Source organism: Aotus nancymaae, unplaced genomic scaffold, assembly GCF_030222135.1.
Source record: "Aotus nancymaae isolate 86718 unplaced genomic scaffold, 86718_ANA_hifiasm-v0.15.2.pri h1tg000016l, whole genome shotgun sequence".
NCBI lineage: Eukaryota > Metazoa > Chordata > Mammalia > Primates > Aotidae > Aotus > Aotus nancymaae.
This window is the reverse complement of record NW_026988428.1, coordinates 34,668,357-34,687,551: the sequence shown is the minus strand read 5'-3', so window position 1 is coordinate 34,687,551 and position 19,195 is coordinate 34,668,357. Positions and strand designations below refer to the sequence as shown.

The 19,195-nt window shown below is 42.6% G+C and overlaps 2 protein-coding genes across 11 annotated transcripts in view; one reads left to right on the top strand and one right to left on the bottom strand.

Annotated features, from left to right (window-relative positions):
* TMPRSS12 (transmembrane serine protease 12) overlaps nucleotides 1-8,542 on the bottom strand; it is a 34,913-nt gene extending 26,371 nt beyond the window's left edge. Inside the window, 4 exon segments of the mRNA XM_064377088.1 lie at nucleotides 104-372; nucleotides 7,487-7,682; nucleotides 8,357-8,404; nucleotides 8,407-8,542. Of these exon segments, the coding sequence (XP_064233158.1) occupies nucleotides 104-372; nucleotides 7,487-7,682; nucleotides 8,357-8,404; nucleotides 8,407-8,542 (649 nt within the window).
* SLC11A2 (solute carrier family 11 member 2) overlaps nucleotides 1-19,195 on the top strand; it is a 207,973-nt gene that overhangs the window by 105,339 nt on the left and 83,439 nt on the right. For all 10 annotated transcript variants that reach the window (XM_064377079.1, XM_064377078.1, XM_064377077.1 and 7 more), the window contains one exon: nucleotides 127-178. The gene's annotated coding sequence lies outside the window, so the exon portion shown is untranslated. The remainder of the gene's footprint in view (nucleotides 1-126; nucleotides 179-19,195) is intronic.

The window sequence follows — 19,195 nt, the reverse complement described above, 5'->3', positions numbered from 1 at the left end:
ACCTAAATGTCATTATGTGGTACGTGACTGTGTATAAAAGGTCTGACCTTCCTCTGCTTATAATCAGGAAAATGTGTATCAGTAAAATTCAGACTATAATTACCTTCTTCTTTTGTTCTTCCCCAGCCACTTACAAAACACTTTGTGTTTCCATCCAGGATTTGGAAAACATCAAAAGGTAGGCAAATAGGCTGAATATAGTCATTATATCTCACTGCTTTTTTTAAGTGAAAAAGTGCAATGTCATTTACGTAAGATTCCAAAATGAAGTTTGGATGAATAATGATTGCTTTAATTTTTATCTTCTTGGTATGAGGATGGTGCCCATGTATATTATTAGTTCCAATCACAGCTCTCCACATTAAAGGATTGCTGAAAGAAAGTAAACATTCTTATTATAAACATCTTTATTTCACTAAGTACATATTCTTAATCTCCCACTAGTTTTGTTCTCATGGAAGATTAATAATAAAAAACTTTAATTCTAGTTTCATGTGACATAAAATATCAACTAACATGAGTATCATGATCTAGGAAAGGATAAAAAGACCGATGGGACAGGAAATCCAGAAACAGGTTCAAGTACATGAGAATTTAATGTTACTAAGGCAACATATTTTATCAATGGACCAAAGAATGAATTATTCAGCATGTGGTATTGGGGCAACTAGTTATTTAAAAAGAGAAATAAAATTAGATCCCTGAAATAACACTAAACACCAAAATAAACTCCAAACAGATTAAATATTTAAATGTACAGATCTTTTAAATAAAGAGTTCCTGCTGGGCGCGGTGGCTCACGCCTGTAATCCCAGCACTTTGGGAGGCCGAGGCGGGTGGATCATGAGGTCAACAGATCGAGACCATCCTGGTCAACATGGTGAAACCCCGTCTCTACTAAAAATACAAAAAATTAGCTGGGCATGGTGGCGCGTGCCTGTAATCCCAGCTACTCAGGAGGCTGGGGCAGGAGAATTGCCTGAACCCAGGAGGCGGAGGTTGTGGTGAGCCGAGATCGCGCCATTGCACTCCAGCCTGGGTAACAAAAGCGAAACTCCATCTCAAATAAAAAAATAAATAAATAAAATAAATAAAGAGTTCCTATCTTTTAGAGATACCCAAAGTGATATGTCTGAGATTTGCTTCAAAATAATTGGAGGGGGCATGGTGAGGGTGTAGGTGAGACGAGATCAGGTGTCAGTTGATAACAGGAAGCTGGATGATGGGTACATGGGAGTTCACTAAAATATTCCCTCTGCTTTTATAATGTTTTTGAAACTTACTGGAATGAAACATTTGGATATTAACTTAGCACGTGAATTAAAAAACGAAACCAGAAAATAACATAGATGAATATGTAACACTGACACAAGAAAGGATTTGATAAAGCATGACACTAAAGGTAAAAACAAGAAGCAACTAATAGATCTTGGCTGTCTTAAAAAAGCAAGCAAGCAAAAAACCAAACCCAAACAAGCGAAACAGTCAACAATTAAAACCACAAGAGGTTAACAGTACTTAACATCAGGAATTGAATTACAAAGCAGGAACTTTCACTTTATACACTGTTGCTTACAAATACGGAGATAACTCTTCATCCTTCAAACCGGCAACATTAAGTGAGCGTGAGCGTGTGTGTGTGTGTGTGATGATAACACTCAGTGTAGACAGTTAGAGGAAAAAGGGCACTCTTATTCATGGCAGAAAGTGTAAAGAGATAGGCAATTTGACAACATGTATCAATAGGCTAAAAAAGCTGCATTGCATTTGACTCTGCAGTTCTACTTCCTAGAATTTATCCCAAGGAAATAAAAGATGAACACAAAAATTTAGCTAAAAAAATATTTACCACAGAAATTTTGGCAATTCTACAAAGTGGAAAACAGAAGCAACATATATTGACATGGAAAAATGCTCATGTTATATAACTTAATAAAAAAGGTGCCAGGCACAGTGGCTCAAGCCTGTAATCCCAGCACTTTGGGAGGCCGAGGCAGGCAGATCATGAGGTCAAGAGATCAAGACCATCCTGGCCAACATGGTGAAACCCTGTCTCTACTAAAAATATAAGAAAATTAGCTGGGCATGGTGGCGTGCGCCTGTAATCCCAGCTACCCGGAAGGCTGAGGAAGGAGAATTGCTTGAACCCGGGAGGCGGAGGTTGCAGTGAGCCGAGATTGCACCACTGTACTCCAGCCTGGGCAAAAGCGAAACTCCATCTCAAAAAAAAAAAAAAGGTCTACTTCTTTATTTTTTTAAATATAAGATTGCACATACACTTACCATTTGACAAGGTAGTCTCACTCTTGGGTATTTACACAAGTGAAAAGAAAACCTAGTTCACACAAGTGTTTATAGTGGCTTTACTCATAATTGACCAAATTGGAAACAACTTAAATATCCTTCAAGTAGTAGATGGATTAACAAACAGTGGTACATTCATATGTATTTGGCCATTCTTGCTTTGTAATAAATAAATATTTGGGCTGGGTGTGGAGGCTCACGCCTGTAATCCCAGCACTTGGGAGGCTGAGGTGGGTGGATCACGAGGTCAGGAATTCAAGACCAGCCTGACCAACATGGTAAAACTGGGTAATTTATAAAGAAAAGAGGTGGCCGGGCGCGGTGGCTCAAGCCTGTAATCCCAGCACTTTGGGAGGCCGAGGCGGGTGGATCACGAGGTCAAGAGATCAAGACCATCCTGGTCAACATGGTGAAACCCCGTCTCTACTAAAAATACAAAAATTAGCTGGGCACGGTGGCGCGTGCCTGTAATCCCAGCTACTCAGGAGGCTGAGGCAGGAGAATTGCCTGAACCCAGGAGGCGGAGGTTGCGGTGAGCCGAGATCGCGCCATTGCACTCCAGCCTGGGTAACAAAAGCGAAACTCCATCTCAAATAAAAAAATAAATAAATAAAATAAATAAAGAGTTCCTATCTTTTAGAGATACCCAAAGTGATATGTCTGAGATTTGCTTCAAAATAATTGGAGGGGGCATGGTGAGGGTGTAGGTGAGACGAGATCAGGTGTCAGTTGATAACAGGAAGCTGGATGATGGGTACATGGGAGTTCACTAAAATATTCCCTCTGCTTTTATAATGTTTTTGAAACTTACTGGAATGAAACATTTGGATATTAACTTAGCACGTGAATTAAAAAACGAAACCAGAAAATAACATAGATGAATATGTAACACTGACACAAGAAAGGATTTGATAAAGCATGACACTAAAGGTAAAAACAAGAAGCAACTAATAGATCTTGGCTGTCTTAAAAAAGCAAGCAAGCAAAAAACCAAACCCAAACAAGCGAAACAGTCAACAATTAAAACCACAAGAGGTTAACAGTACTTAACATCAGGAATTGAATTACAAAGCAGGAACTTTCACTTTATACACTGTTGCTTACAAATACGGAGATAACTCTTCATCCTTCAAACCGGCAACATTAAGTGAGCGTGAGTGTGTGTGTGTGTGTGTGATGATAACACTCAGTGTAGACAGTTAGAGGAAAAAGGGCACTCTTATTCATGGCAGAAAGTGTAAAGAGATAGGCAATTTGACAACATGTATCAATAGGCTAAAAAAGCTGCATTGCATTTGACTCTGCAGTTCTACTTCCTAGAATTTATCCCAAGGAAATAAAAGATGAACACAAAAATTTAGCTAAAAAAATATTTACCACAGAAATTTTGGCAATTCTACAAAGTGGAAAACAGAAGCAACATATATTGACATGGAAAAATGCTCATGTTATATAACTTAATAAAAAAGGTGCCAGGCACAGTGGCTCAAGCCTGTAATCCCAGCACTTTGGGAGGCCGAGGCAGGCAGATCATGAGGTCAAGAGATCAAGACCATCCTGGCCAACATGGTGAAACCCTGTCTCTACTAAAAATATAAGAAAATTAGCTGGGCATGGTGGCGTGCGCCTGTAATCCCAGCTACCCGGAAGGCTGAGGAAGGAGAATTGCTTGAACCCGGGAGGCGGAGGTTGCAGTGAGCCGAGATTGCACCACTGTACTCCAGCCTGGGCAAAAGCGAAACTCCATCTCAAAAAAAAAAAAAAGGTCTACTTCTTTATTTTTTTAAATATAAGATTGCACATACACTTACCATTTGACAAGGTAGTCTCACTCTTGGGTATTTACACAAGTGAAAAGAAAACCTAGTTCACACAAGTGTTTATAGTGGCTTTACTCATAATTGACCAAATTGGAAACAACTTAAATATCCTTCAAGTAGTAGATGGATTAACAAACAGTGGTACATTCATATGTATTTGGCCATTCTTGCTTTGTAATAAATAAATATTTGGGCTGGGTGTGGAGGCTCACGCCTGTAATCCCAGCACTTGGGAGGCTGAGGTGGGTGGATCACGAGGTCAGGAATTCAAGACCAGCCTGACCAACATGGTAAAACTGGGTAATTTATAAAGAAAAGAGGTGGCCGGGCGCGGTGGCTCAAGCCTGTAATCCCAGCACTTTGGGAGGCCGAGGCGGGTGGATCACGAGGTCAAGAGATCAAGACCATCCTGGTCAACATGGTGAAACCCCGTCTCTACTAAAAATACAAAAATTAGCTGGGCACGGTGGCGCGTGCCTGTAATCCCAGCTACTCAGGAGGCTGAGGCAGGAGAATTGCCTGAACCCAGGAGGCGGAGGTTGCGGTGAGCCGAGATCGCGCCATTGCACTCCAGCCTGGGTAACAAGAGCGAAACTCCGTCTCAAAAAAAAAAAAAAAAAAAAAAAAAAAAAAAAAGAAAAGAGGTTTGATTGGCTGACGGTTCTGCAGGCTGCACAGAAACCATGGTGCTGGCATTGCTTGTGGTGAGGGCTTCAGGGAGCTTACAATCACGATGGAAGGAGAAAGGAGAACAGGAGCATCGCATGATGAGAAGGAGCAAGATGGCAAGTGGGGAGGTGCCAAACACTTTTATTTATATTTTTTCCCTAACTTTCATGTTACGTTCGGAGGTACATGTGCTGGTTTGTCACATGGGTAAACTGTGTGGCAGGGGTTTGGTGTGCAGATGATTTCACCACCCATGTAATGAGCATAGTACCCAATAGCTAGTTTTTCAGTCCCCGTCTCCACCCTCAGGGAGGCCCCAGTGTCTGTTATTCCCTACTTCATGTCCATGTGTACTCAGTGTTTGGCTCCCGCTTATAGGAGATAGCATGCAATATTTGGTTTTCTGTTCCTGTATTAATTTGCTTTGGATAATGACCTCTAGCTCCAGCTATGTTGCTACAAAGGATATGATTTCATTCTTTTTCATAACTGCATAGTATTCCATGGTGTATGTACACATTTTCTTTATCCAGTCCATCATTGACGAGCATCTAGGTTGATTCCATGTCTTTGCTATTGTGAATAGTGCAGTGATGAACATATGCATGCATGTGTCTTTACGGTAAAATTATTTCTATTTCTTCAGGTATATATTCAGTAATGGGATTGCTGTGTCAAACGATAGTTCTGTTTTTAAGTTCTCTGAGAAATCTCCAAACTGGTTTCCACAGGGGCTGAACTAATTTCCATTCCCAGTGGCTCACACCTGCAATCCCACCACTTTGGGAGGCCAAACGGGCAGATCACTTGAGCCCAGGAGTTCCAGAGCAGCCTAGGCAACATAGTGAAACCCTGTCTCTACAAAAAAAATACAAAAATTAGTCAGACATGGTGGTGCACAGCTGTAGTCCCAGCTATTCAGTAGGCTGAGGTGGGAGGATCACCTGAGCCTGGGAGGTGGAGGTTGCAGTGAGCTGAGATCGTGCCACTGCCTGCCAGCCTGGTAGACAAAACGAGACTGTGTCTAAAAAAAAAACACAAAAAAACAAACCACCAATAAAAACTACTTACTACAGAGCCATACTAATCCAAACAGTGTGTGATACTAGCATAAGGACAGATCTATACATCAATGGTGAAGAACTGAGAGCCCAGAAACACACCCTCTCATATATGATCAACTGATTTTCAATGAGGGTACCAATACCATCCAATGGGGAAAGGACAAACTTTTCAACAGACAGAGCTGGGAAAACCTGGATAGCCACATGTAAAACAATGACGTTATACCCTTACCTGATACTTTATGCAAAAATTGACTCAAAATGGATCACAGATCTAAATCTAAGAGCTAAAAGGTATAAACTCTTAGAAGAAAACATAGGGGAAAAGCTTCATGATACTGGATTTGATATAATGATTTCTTACATATTACACCAGAAACACAGGCAACAAAAGAAAAAAACAGATACATTTGACTTCATCGAAATTAAAAGCTTTTGTGTATCAAAGGACACTATCAAGAGAGTGAAAAGATGACCCACAGAATGGGAGGAAATATTTGCAAATCATGTGTCTGACAACAGATTAATATCCAGAATACATAAAGAACTCCTACAACTCAACAAAATAGCAAAGAGCCCAGTTCTAAAATGGACAAAGGACTTGAATAGACATTTCTCCAAAGGAGATACACAAATGGCCAATAAACGCATAGAAAATGCTTAACATCACTAGTAATTTGGGAAACTGATAGAAAAGCCACAATGAGCTACCATTTCACATTCATTAGGACAGTTATTATCATAGTAGTAAATATAAGTATGATAAGTCATAAGCTAGGGATAGGGAGACTGATATTCTGCATCTACTTTAATCAGTAGGGCGGGTTAAGGAACAGAAGAAGCAAACTTAAGATACTGTACAGAGAGCCTTCACAGGCCTTGGGGACCACCTGGATAGGTGAAGTGGGAGAAATCAGGTAACTCTCTGGGTGATGGAACTGTTGATGATGGTATTAACTGAGAAAATAGAGAAGAAACAGTATCAGAGGAAAGTAAACTCCGTTTTGGACTTATTTAGAATGTGACTCCAATATATCTGCATTGGAGGGAGCTGGAAATATGACTCATCAGGAGAGACCTAGGAGTTGACAGCACATGGTGATTGCTGAAACAGAGGTAGATTAGACATCTCTAGGAAAGAGTACAGCATGATAGAGGGCAGGCTGGTTGTAGCTCATGCCTGCAATCCAAGCACTTTGGAAGGCAGAGGCTGGTGGATTACCTGAGGTCAAGAGTTCGAGACCGGCCTGGCCAACGTGGCAAAACCTTGTCTCTACTAAAAATATAAAAATTAGCCGGGCATGGTGGCAGGCACCTGTAATCCCAGCTACTCAGGAGGCTGAGGCAGGAGAATCACATGAGCCCAGGAGGCAGAGATTGCAGTGAGCTGAGATTGCACCACTGCCCTCCAGCCCGGGCAACAGAGCGACACTCCATCTCAAAAAAAAATAAATAAAAATAAATAAAAAATAAAGGATTTCTTTCAGCAAATACAATGTACTATGTATAAGGAAGGCATTATGGCTATTTGCAAACATAGCTTAACTGAGAATGGCTGAAGTTAAACGGTCCTCTATCACTTCAAACTATCCCATAAGAGGATAAAATGGTTGTGTTCTGAATACATACCTAGCGTCTTTAGTGCAGTGGGCAGCTGTGAGGACCCACCTCTCTCTCACTAGGGTTCCCCCACATACATGAGAAAGAATGTGGCCATGTTTAACCTGCAGGCTCACCACCCAAGGCCATGTGCCAGCTTGAGCTTCTGTGCCCCCTATAATCCGAGACCCTTGCAGTGCATCCTTAAGTGGTGCCGTTCCACAATCTAAAAATAAAAATGATACGTTATTTGGACTGAGCCTCTATATTATATGTTACTTCCTAAGCTGAACATATTAACGTGATCCTTTAAGTTCCTATCTAAAAAAACATTAAACAAGCTAACATACCAGAGACATGCCCATATTTTGAAAGAAACTTGGAGGGTTAAGACAATTATGCCATACTTACAAACAGACATGAAGTCAACACAATCCATTAATTTTAAAACTCTAGTCCCCAAAAATATAAGTTTTTCTGGCCACGTATCACATTCTTCCTTGTGTGAAACAGCAGTTAAAGAGCCTGGGAACGATGAGTTGAGAGCTGCACATTCTAATGCTCACCATTTCACCTGGGCTAATTTTTCTCTACTATAGCATGAAATGGTCACCTAGTCGCCCTCCCTTTCAACTCTTTATCCCCTGACTTATTAATCTATAAAATAGGGATGATAAACCCCAGAATGTTTTGAGGAGAAAATACAGATTCACAATACAAATGTGTCATTTTACTGTTAGGACTACTGTTATTATAACGGGCCTAGAAACTGGTTAGGTATGTAAAATTTTAGTTAAAGGCGGTTGGGACAACAGAAAAGGAGGAACCCAAATTCACAGACTGTAGCGGTGCGGAAAAGGCGAGAGAGGCCGCCCAGAGACAGGCGCAAACAGGTACTGCCCTTTGTGTGCGCCCCTCCTTCCCTCCGCCGCCCGGGCCTCTTGCGGAGGCTTCAGCCTGCTGGGAACCAGCGGCCGGTTCCAGCGAGGGGCCGAGCCTGGGCTTTCCGGAGAGCGAGTGGGGGTCTGAGTATAAGTGAGAGCTCCCCACAAACAATAGCGCTGCACTCAGGAGCCCCAGCCACATTTTGGAGGCTGGTGAGCAAGATGGCGGCAGGTACTTCCCACCCGCCCTGGGCACGTGGGGCGCACGGTCTGGGGGCGAGGTGGGGAAGCACGAGTGCAGGCAGGGCGGGGCAGGGGCGCGCGGGTAAAGTGCGGGGAGTAGGTCAGTTTAGAATGAACCCCTCTGGGCCAGGCGCAGCGGCTCACGCCTGTAGTCACAGCACTTTGGGAGGCCGAGGCAGGCGCATCACCTGAGGTCAGGATACCGAGACCAGCCTGACCCATATGGAGAAATCCCGTCTCTACTAAAAATACAAAATTAGCCGGGTGTGGTGGTGCATGCCTGTAATCCCAGCTACTTGGGAGGCTGAGGCAGGAGAATCGCTTGAACCGGGGAGGCAGAGGTTGCAGTGAGCCGAGATCACATCATTGCACTCCAGCTTGGGCAACAAGAGCGAAACTCTGTCTCAAGAAGAAAGAAAAGAAAGAAAGGAAAGAAAGAAAGAAAGAAAAGAAAAAAAATAAGGAAAAAAAGAAGGGAGAGAGAGAGAGAAAGGAGGGGAAGAGAGAGAGTGAGAGAGACAGTGAGAGAGAGAGAGTGAGAAAAGAATCCCCTCACTCTCAAGGTCTGATCGGGTTCCTCATCCACCACTATACCCCAGGTGATGTCTGATCACCCTGGCCTGTCCAGCAAGAATCCTGTTAGGTCGGTTAGCCAGAATCCCATTACTCCTGATGCTACCTCCTAGTAATTTTCTGTCCACTGACACCCCTACCCTGCTCCTTGGCTGCAAATTCTCTCTTGCCCTTGCTGTGTTTGGATTTTAGCCCAGTCCCTCTACCCACTACAAAATCCCATTGCCATGGTCCCTATCCCTATCCAGATGGTCCTGAATAAAGTCTGCCTTGCTGTAATGAGTAACACTGGGTAAGTTTTCTCTAACATAACCCAAGGGTTTTAAAAGCGATGTCTAATGTTCAGCTTTAAATTGTTCTATCATTCCTATCTTGACCTATACTGAACTTTGCCTTTGTTAACCCAACACCTTCAGTAATAAGAAGACCATGTGGGCTGTGGGAAGTTGGTGAGGTGGTGGTGAATTAAAGTAGAGGTCAATAAAAGGATAGCTGCCTTGCTCATACCATCTTCTGAGGCTGGTGCGGTTGGCAGCATTAGATAAAAGGAGCACATTAGTTTGGGACTTACACATGGTAACATGTGGGAAAGGGAGCAGAGGCTCAGAGCTGTGCCAAAATCGGGAGGGTGGAGGAGGTGATATTGGAGAAACAAGTTGCAGCATAAGCTGATCTCTATGGGCTAACAAGAAACAAAGTCCTCGTTCCCCAGATATTTTAGTGGAAGGTGATATTAGAAAGTGGAGTAAACATAGTTGGGGTGTGTGTGTTTCTGTGTGTGAGAAATGCAATCAGATTGTGTATGCCTTTGTAAAGAGGGCAAGATGACTTTTTATTTTCTTTTTTTAAACCCACAGCCAACATCATAGGGATGATGGGTCTTGCTATGACAGATAATAGTAGTTCAACTGACTTATAAAGCAAGTATATGCAGCCAAGTCATTAAATAGCAGTGACACAGGCAGTGGGCTGGGCACAGTGGCACATACCTGTAGTCCTAGCTACTCAGGAGGCTAAGGCAAGAGGATCGCTTGTGTGCTATGTTGACTGGTTAATGCACTAACTCTGGCATCAATATGGTGACCTTCAGGTAGTGGGGAACCACCAGGTTGCCTAAGGAGGGGTGACTGTCCCAGACTGGAAATGGAGTTGATCAGAATTCCTATGCTGATCAGTAGTGAGACCGTGCCTGTGAAGAGCCACAGCACTCTAGCCTGGGCAACACACCAAGACCCCATCTCTACATAAAATGAAAAAGGTGGTGGATCAATAACTGCAGAGGTCTTCTTCCTGGATTTCCTCTGCCTTTTCTCCTCTCCTACATTGTCATTTCTGCTCTATGGTGGGATCACTTCTATCCATAGACAAATACCTCTGGTGTGGCAGGCAGCCTCCAAAATACCTGCCAATGAACCCTGTCTCCTGTATTCACATCCTTAGTCAGTTCCCTCTCCTTTAGTGTCAGCTGGATTTCGTGACTCACTTCTAGTAAATAGAAAGTTACAGAGGTAATGGGCTACCACGCTTAAGATTGGGTTATAAAAAGGTAGTGATGTCTGTCCTAAGCACTCTCTCCAGCCCTGTTCCTCTGAGATAAAGCTGTTGCCATGTTGTAAGCTGCCCTGTGGCCCTGTGGAAAGGCTGCCAGCAAGAGCTATTGAGGAACTGAAGTCCTCAGTTGAACAGCCACTAAGAGCTGAGTCATGCAACACCGCATGACTGAAGATCTGCTTAGAGGCAGATCTTCCCTGATCACACCTTCAGATGAGACCACAGTTCTGGCTGACACCCTACTGCAACCTCATGAGAGACCTTAAGTCAGAGATACCCAGTGAAACTACACTCAAAAGTTCTGACCCACAGAAAATGTGAGATAAATTTTTGTTGCTTTAAGCCACTGCATTTTGGGATAATTTGTTATGCAGCAACAGATAATACATCTGGTTTCTCCCACCTTTGAAAAGTCTTCAATTGCCTCTATATCCCCTGCTTCCCTCTATAGCAAAATTTCACCCAAAAAGTTGGTTTTTTTTTTTTTTTTTTTTTTTTTTGAGACCGAGTTTCGCTCTTGATACCCAGGCTGAAGTGCAATGGCGCGATCTCGGCTCACCGCAACCTCTGCCTCCTGGGTTCAGGCAATTCTCCTGCCTCAGCCTCCTGAGTAGCTGGGATTACAGGCACGCGCCACCGTGCCCAGCTAATTTTTTGTATTAGTAGAGACGGGGTTTCACCATGTTGACCAGGATGGTCTCGATCTCTTGACCTCGTGATCCACCCGCCTCGGCCTCCCAACAAAAAGTTGTTTACAATTACAGTTTCTACTTTCCTCTTCCTCAACGTTTTTATTTTTATTTTTATTATTTATTTATTTTTATTTTTTTTCAAGATGGGGTTTCACCATGTTGGTCAGGCTGGTCTTGAACTCCCGACCTCAGGTGATCCACCTGCCTTGGCCTCCAAAGTGCTTAGATTATGGGCGTGGTGCCCAACTTTTTTTGCTTGTTTTCATAGAGACAAAGTCTACATTGCACAGGCTGGTCTTGAACTCCTGGCCTGAAGGAATCCATATATCTTGGCCTCCCAAAGTGCTGGGATTACAAGTGTGAGCCACTGCACCCGGCCCACTTCCTCACCTTTTATTCCCTTCTTTGTTTTTTTTAAAAATTTTGTTGGTTTTTGTTAATTTTTAAGAATAGAAGCTGGACTTTATTTCTCCTCTCAGAAAAAGAGACCTTGTACACAGAAGCTCTCTTAGCTTAACCTACTTCATCCCATTAATTTTTTTTTTTCCAGGCAGGGTCTCACTCTGTCACTGAGGCTGGAGTAGTGCAGTGGCATGATCTCAGCTCACTGTAACCTCTGCCTGCAAGGCTCAAGTGATTCTCCTGCCTCAGCCTCCCAAGTAGCTGGGACTACAGGTGTTGCTACTTTACCTGGCTAATTTTTTTTCTTTTCTTTTTTTGGTATATTTGTGTATTTTTTTTTTATATATATTCACTGTGTTGCCCAGGCTGGTCTCGAACTGAGTCAAGCGATCAGCCTGCCTCAGCCTCCCAAAGTACAGGGATTATAGGCATGAGTCACTGCACCTGACCTTATTAAAAATTTTTAGATAAAATTAAGTGAGCCTCAAAACAAAATATCCTACCTCTGCTTTCCAAGTGAAAGCTTGAGAGCCATGGTGATTGAGGATGAGGGCATTAGTAACCAGGGCCCAGGGCCTGGGCTTTGGGGAGGTTTTATCTTCCCACTTGGGGCATAGCTGAGTGCTAGCCATTTTTAAAATAAAACTATTTTATTACACAGAATTTAAGTAATAACAATTCAAACATCCATGTATACACCACCCCATTCATTATGTTTGTCCTACCAAATATCTAATACATATAAAGGATATTTATAAAATATATGTTCATTTAAAGAATACCAGTATAAGAATACCCATTTAAGAAAAAGAAGACAGAAAATTTGTCCTCCTTCTACCTTTCTGTTCTAATGGGACCTCAACAGATTAGATGATGCCCACTTACAGTGGTGAGAATGATCTTTTTTCCTCATTCTCCTGATTCCAAGGTACATCTCTTATAGAAACACCCTCACAGATACTCCCAGCAGTTGTGATTACCAGTCATCTGGATATCCCTTAGTCCAATCAGGTTGACACATAAGATTACTCATTACATGAGCTTCATATAAATGGAATCATATGATGAATTCTCTCTCGCAGCTAGTTCTTGGTTTTTATTCAGCATTAGGTTCTTTACATTCAATTCTGTGGTTATCTAACTGCAGTTCATTCACTTTCACCCACACCCATCATGTGCATATGCCACAATGTACTTATCTACTTTAGAATCTATTATCAATGGACATTTGCACTGTTTCCAGGTTTTTGCTATTACAACTAATACTATTATGCATATGAGTATGAGTCTCTGTACTACATACTAGTGGTAGGATTACTGAGTCATAAAGAATACCATCACCTTCTCTAAATAATGCCAAATTGTTTTCCAGAATGTTTTACCAATATTCTCTTCAAGCCAGGCATGATGGGTCACACCTGTAATCCCAGCACTTTGGGAGGCTGAGGTGGGAGGATTGCATAAAGCCATGAGTTTAAGACCAGCCTGGGCAACAGAGCAAGACCTCATCTCTACAAAAAATTTTTAAAAATTAGCTGGGCATGGTGACACATGCCTGTAATCACAGCTGCTTGGGTGGAAGGATCGCTTGACCCCAGCAGGAGCTCAAGGCTGCAGTGAACCCTGATCATGCCACTGTACTCCAGCCTAGGTGACAAGAGTAAGACCCTGTCTCTAAAAATAATTATTATATATATGCATATATATACACACACACTCAGATACATATACATACACATATATACACATGCATACTCTTCAACTAGCAACACATAATGTTCCCATTGCTCATGTCTTCACCAATGCTTTTTCTTTTTGTGTGTGTGATGGAGTCTCACTCTGTCACCCGGCTGGAGTACAGTGGCGCAGTCTCGGCTCACTGCAGCCTTTGTCTCCCAGGTTCAAGCAATTCTCCTGCCTCAGCCTCCCAAGTAGATGGGACCACAGGCCCCCACCACCATGCCCAGCTAATTTTTGTGTTTTGAGTAGAGATGGGGTTTCACCATGTTGGCTAGGCTGGTCTCGAACTCCTGACCTCAAATGATCCACCTGCCTCAGCCTCCCAAAGTGCTGGGATTACAGAGGTGAGCCACTGTACCAGGCCTTTAGGTATCTTTCTCTTTTGCTTTTTCTATAGGATCTGCCAAGTTGTAACAAATGCTTTTTAATTTTTTACATATCTTGTGGGTGTGAGTTGGGAACTTGTGGTTTTAGTTGGCATTTTACTGATTTTGAATGATTTTGAGTATTTGAATTTCTTTTTTTTTTTGAGACGGAGTTTCGCTCTTGTTACCCAGGCTGGAGTGCAATGGCGCGATCTCGGCTCACCACAACCTCGGCCTCCTCGGTTCAGGCAATTCTCCTGCCTCAGCATCCTGAGTAGCTGGGATTACAGGCACGCACCACCATGCCCAGCTAATTTTTTGTATTTTTAGTAGAGACGGGGTTTCACCATGTTGACCAGGATGGTCTCGATCTCTTGACCTAGTGATCCACCCGCCTCGGCCTCCCAAAGTGCTGGGATTACAGGCGTGAGCCACTGCGCCCGGCTGAATTTCTTTTCATATATCTAGGGAACATTGATTATTTCATGTTGGGTACCAATTTATGCCATTTATTTGCTCATCTTTGTCTTTGCGTGTTGATTTCATTGACTGCCTTCTCCACGCCACACATTGTTATAAGAGCTTAGGCTATAACAGAACACAAAACAAAAGTCCTTGCCATCACGAGAGTCACATGTTGAATTGTAAGAGATTTTTATAGGTCTGGATAATAATCCTGTTCCTGGCTGGGCACGGTGGCTCATGCCCGTAGTCCCAGCACTTTGGAGGCTGAGGCAGGCAGATCATGAGGTCAAGAGATCAAGACCATCCTGGCCAACATGGTGAAACCCCGTCTCTACTAAAAATATAAAAAAATTAGCCAGGCACGGTGGCACATGCCTGTGGTCCCAGCTACTTAGAAGGCCGAGGCAGAAGAAATGCTTGAACCCAGGAGGCGGAGGTTGCAGTGACCCAAGATTGCGCCACTGCATTCCAGCCTGGTGACAGAGCAAGACTCCGTCTAAAAAAATAATAATCCTGTTCCTGTTCCATGATGAGCAGGTCTATGCAGACCTACCCCCAAAGGCTTGAGAGAGCCAAAGACTGAGGAAAAAGGCTGATAAATCCTGTTTCTCAGAAAGAAACATTTAACAGGGACTTAGAAGTAATGTCTCTGGTAGCTGAGAAAGGGCACCCACCCTCCAGAAAGTATCCTTTAGATAGCAAACTCTAGGGTTAAGATGTGCAGCTGGTCACATCTGACTTTCTTTTGGAACTCATGACAACTGGGTAGGTTAGATAAACATCTTTATGAGGAGTTACCTCTACTAAGGGTATTGCTTAAAGACACTGCTGCAGAACACCTTGGCACGCAGGTGTTATGGTGGTTAATGACTGATGGTTAATGACCATCAGTCATTATGGTGGTTTTGCTTCAAGATGACATTACTCTCGCCATTCAACAGGCTGTTTTCCTACAAATACTTTGTCAATTTTTTGTTATAAATATTTCCTGGCTGGGTCTGGTGGCTGATGCCTGTAATCCCAGCATTTTGGGAGGCTGAGATGGGAGGTTCACTTGAGGTCAGGAGTTCAAGATCAGCTTGGGCAACAAAGTGAGACCCCATCTCTGCCAAAAAAAAAAAAAAAAAGAAAAAAGAAAGAAAGAAAAAGAAAGAGAAAAGAAAATTAGCCGGATATGGTGACATACACTTGTGGTCCCAGCACCATGGGAGGCTGAGGCAGGAGGATCACTTGAGCCCAGGAGATTGAGGCAGCAGTGAGCCATATTCACACCACTCCACTCCAACCTAGGTGAAAGAGCGAGACATTGTCTCAAAAAAAAAAAAAAAAGAATAAACATCTCCTACTCTGTAGCTTACCTTTCACATTCTTAAATTAAGAAATTATTTAAAATTTTTAATTTATTTTTATTTCAACAGTTTGGGGGGAAGAGGTGGTGTTTGGTTGCATGGAAAAGTTCTTTAGTGGTTATTTCTGAGATTTTGGTGCAGCCATCACGCAAGCAGTGTACACTGTACCCAATGTGTAGTCTTTTTATTCCTCACCCCTCTCTCACCCTTCCCCTTGAGTCCCCAAACTCTGCTGTATAATTCTTACATATTTCTGTCCTCATAGCTTAGCTCCTGCTTGTGAGAATATCATGATGTTTGGTCTTCCATTCCTGAGTCACTTCACTTAGAATAATGGTCTCCAACTTCATCCAGATTGCAGCAAATGCCATTATTTTGTTCCTTTTTATGGCTGAGTAGTATTCCATGGTGTGTATGTGTGTGTGTGTGTGTGTGTATTTTATATATATATGTACCACCTTTTCTTTATCCACTTGGTCGGTGGGCATTTAGGCTGGTTTCATATTTTTGCAATTGCAAATTGTGCTGCTATAAACATGCATGGGCAAGTTTTTTTTTTTTTCTTATAATGACTTATTTTCCTCTGGGTAAATACCTCTGGGATTGCTAGATGAAATGATAGTTCTACTTTTAGTTCTTTAAGGAATCTCCATACTGTTTTCCATAGTGGTTATATTAGTTTACATTCTCACCAGCAGTGTAAAAGTGTTCCCTTTTCACCGCATCCATGCCAACATCTATTTTTTTTTTAATCATGGCCATTCTTACAGGAGTAAGGTGGTATTTCACTGTAGTTTTAATTTGCATTTCCCTGATAATTTGTGATGTTTAGCACTTTTTCATATGTTTGTTGACCATTTGTAAATCTTCTTTTGAGAATTGTCTATTCATATCCTTTGCCAACTTTTTGATGGAATTTGCTTTTTTCTTGCTGATTTGAGTTTATTGTAGATTCTGGATATTAGTCCTTTGTCAGATGCATAGTTTGTAGATTTTTCTCCCACTCTGTAGGTTGTCTGTTTACTCTGCTGATTATTTCTTTTGCTGTGCAGAAGCTTTTTAGTTTAATCAGGTCCTATCTATTTATCTTTGTTTTTGTTGTATTTGCTTTTGAATTCTTCATCATGAACTCTTTGCCTAAGCCAATGTCTACAAGAGTTTTTCTGAAGTTATCTTCCAGAATTTTTATGATTTCAGGTCTTAGGTTTAAGTCATTGATCCATCTTGAGTTGATTTTTGTATAAGGTAAGAGATGAGGATCCAGCTCTGTATTAGTCCATTTTTCATATGTGGACTATAAAGTTCTTTATTAGTCCATTTCCATAAAGGGATGAAAACAGTGCTATAAAAAAACTGCCTGAGACTAGGTAATTTATAAAGGAAAGAAGTTTAATTGACTCACAGTTCAGCATGGCTAGGGAAGCCTCAGGAAACTTACAATCATGTGGGAAGGGGAAGGGGAAGCAAAGTGCCTTCTTCACAAGGCAGCAGGAAGGAGAAGTGTTGAGTGAAAGGGGAGGAATCCCCCAAACCATCAGATCTCATGAGAACTCACTCAGTATCACAAGAACAGCATGGGGAAACCAACCCTGTGATCCAGTTACCTCCACCTGGTCTCTCCCTTGACACATGGGGATTATGGGGATTATAATTCAAGATGAAATATTTGGGTGGGACACAAAGCCTATCTGTATCTATCATTCCACCACTGGCCCCTCCCAAATCTCATGTCCCTTTCACATTTCAAAACCAATCACGCCTTCCCAATGGTCCCCCAAAGTCCTAATTCATTCCAGCATTAACCCAAAAGTCCAAGTTCAAAGTCTCATCTGAGAAAAGGCAAGTTCCTTCTGCCTATGAGCAGGTAAAATCAAAAGCAAGTTAGTTACTTCCTAGGATACAATGTGGTTACAGGTATTGGGTAAATACACCTATTCCAAATAGGAGAAATTGGCCAAAACAAAGGGGCTACAGGCTCCATGCAAGTCCAAAATCCAGCAGGGCAGTCAAATCTTAAAGCTCCAAAATGATCTCCTTTGACTCCATGTTTCACATCCAGGTCATACTGATGTAAGAGCTGGGGTCCCACAGCCTTGAGCAATTCTGCCTCTGTGGCTTTGCAGGGTACAGCCCCCCCACCCCACCTCTCAGCTGCTTTCACAGGTTGTCACTGAGTGTCTGCAGCTTTTCCAGAGGCATGGTGCAAGCTGTCAGTGGATCTACAATTCTGGGGTCTAGAGGATAGTGGCCCTCTTCTCACAACTCCATTAGGCAGTGCCTGTGGGGAGTTTGTGGATGGGGGCTGTAACCCCACATTTCCCTTCCATACTGCCCTAGCATAAGTTCTGCATGAGGGCTTTACCCCTGCAGCAAACTTCTGCCTGGGCATCCAGGCGTTTCCGTACATCTTCTGAAATCTAGGCAGAGGTTCCCAAACCTCAATTATTGACTTCTTTGCACTTGCAGGCCTAACACCACATGGAAGCCACCAAGGCTTGAGGCTTGCACCCTCTGAAGCCACAGCCACACAGAGCACCAAGTCCTAAGACTGCACAAAGCAGCAAAGCTCTGGGTCTAGCCCACAAAACCATTTTTTCCTCCTAGGCCTCTGGGTCTGTGATGGGAGGGGCTGCTGTGAAGAACTCTGAGGTGCCCTGGAGACATTTCCCCATTGTTTTGACAATTAACATTTGGCTCCTCATTACTCATGCAAATTTCTTCAACTCACTTGAATTTCTCCTCAGAAAATGGGTTTTTCTTTTCTGTTGCGTTGTCAGGCTGCAAATTTTCCAAACTTGTATGCTCTGCTTCCCTTTTAAACATAAGTTCCAATTTCAAAACATCTCTTTGTGAATGCATAAAACTGAATGTTTTTAAGAGTACCCAAGTGACCGCTTGAACACTTTGCTGCTTAGGAATTTCTTCTGCCAGATACCCTAAATCATCTTGATCAAGTTCAAAGTTCCAAATTTCTCTAGGGCAGGGGCAAAACACTGCCAGTCTCTTTACTAAAGCATAGCAAGAGTCACCTTTATTCCAGTTCACAACAAGTTCCTCATCTCTATCTGAGACCACCTTGCCTGGACTTCATTGTCCATATCATTATCAGCATTTTGGTCAGAGCATTCAACAAATCTCTAGGAAGTTCTAACTTTCCTACATCTTCTTATCTTCGTCTGAGCCCTCCAAACTTCCAGTCTCTGCCTTTACCCACTTGTAAAGTTGCTTCACATCTTTGGGTATCTTGATAGCAGTGCCCCACTATCTCAGTACCAACTTACTGTGTTAGGCCATTATCATACTGTTATAAAGAACTGCCTGAGGCTGGGTTATCTATAAAGGAAAGAGGCTGAATTGATTCATAGTTCAGCATAGCTGGGGAGACCTCAGGAAACTTTTAGCGGAAGGCCTTCTTTACAAGGCAGCAGCAGGAGAAGTATCAAGTGAAGGGGGAAGAGCCCCTTATAAAATCATC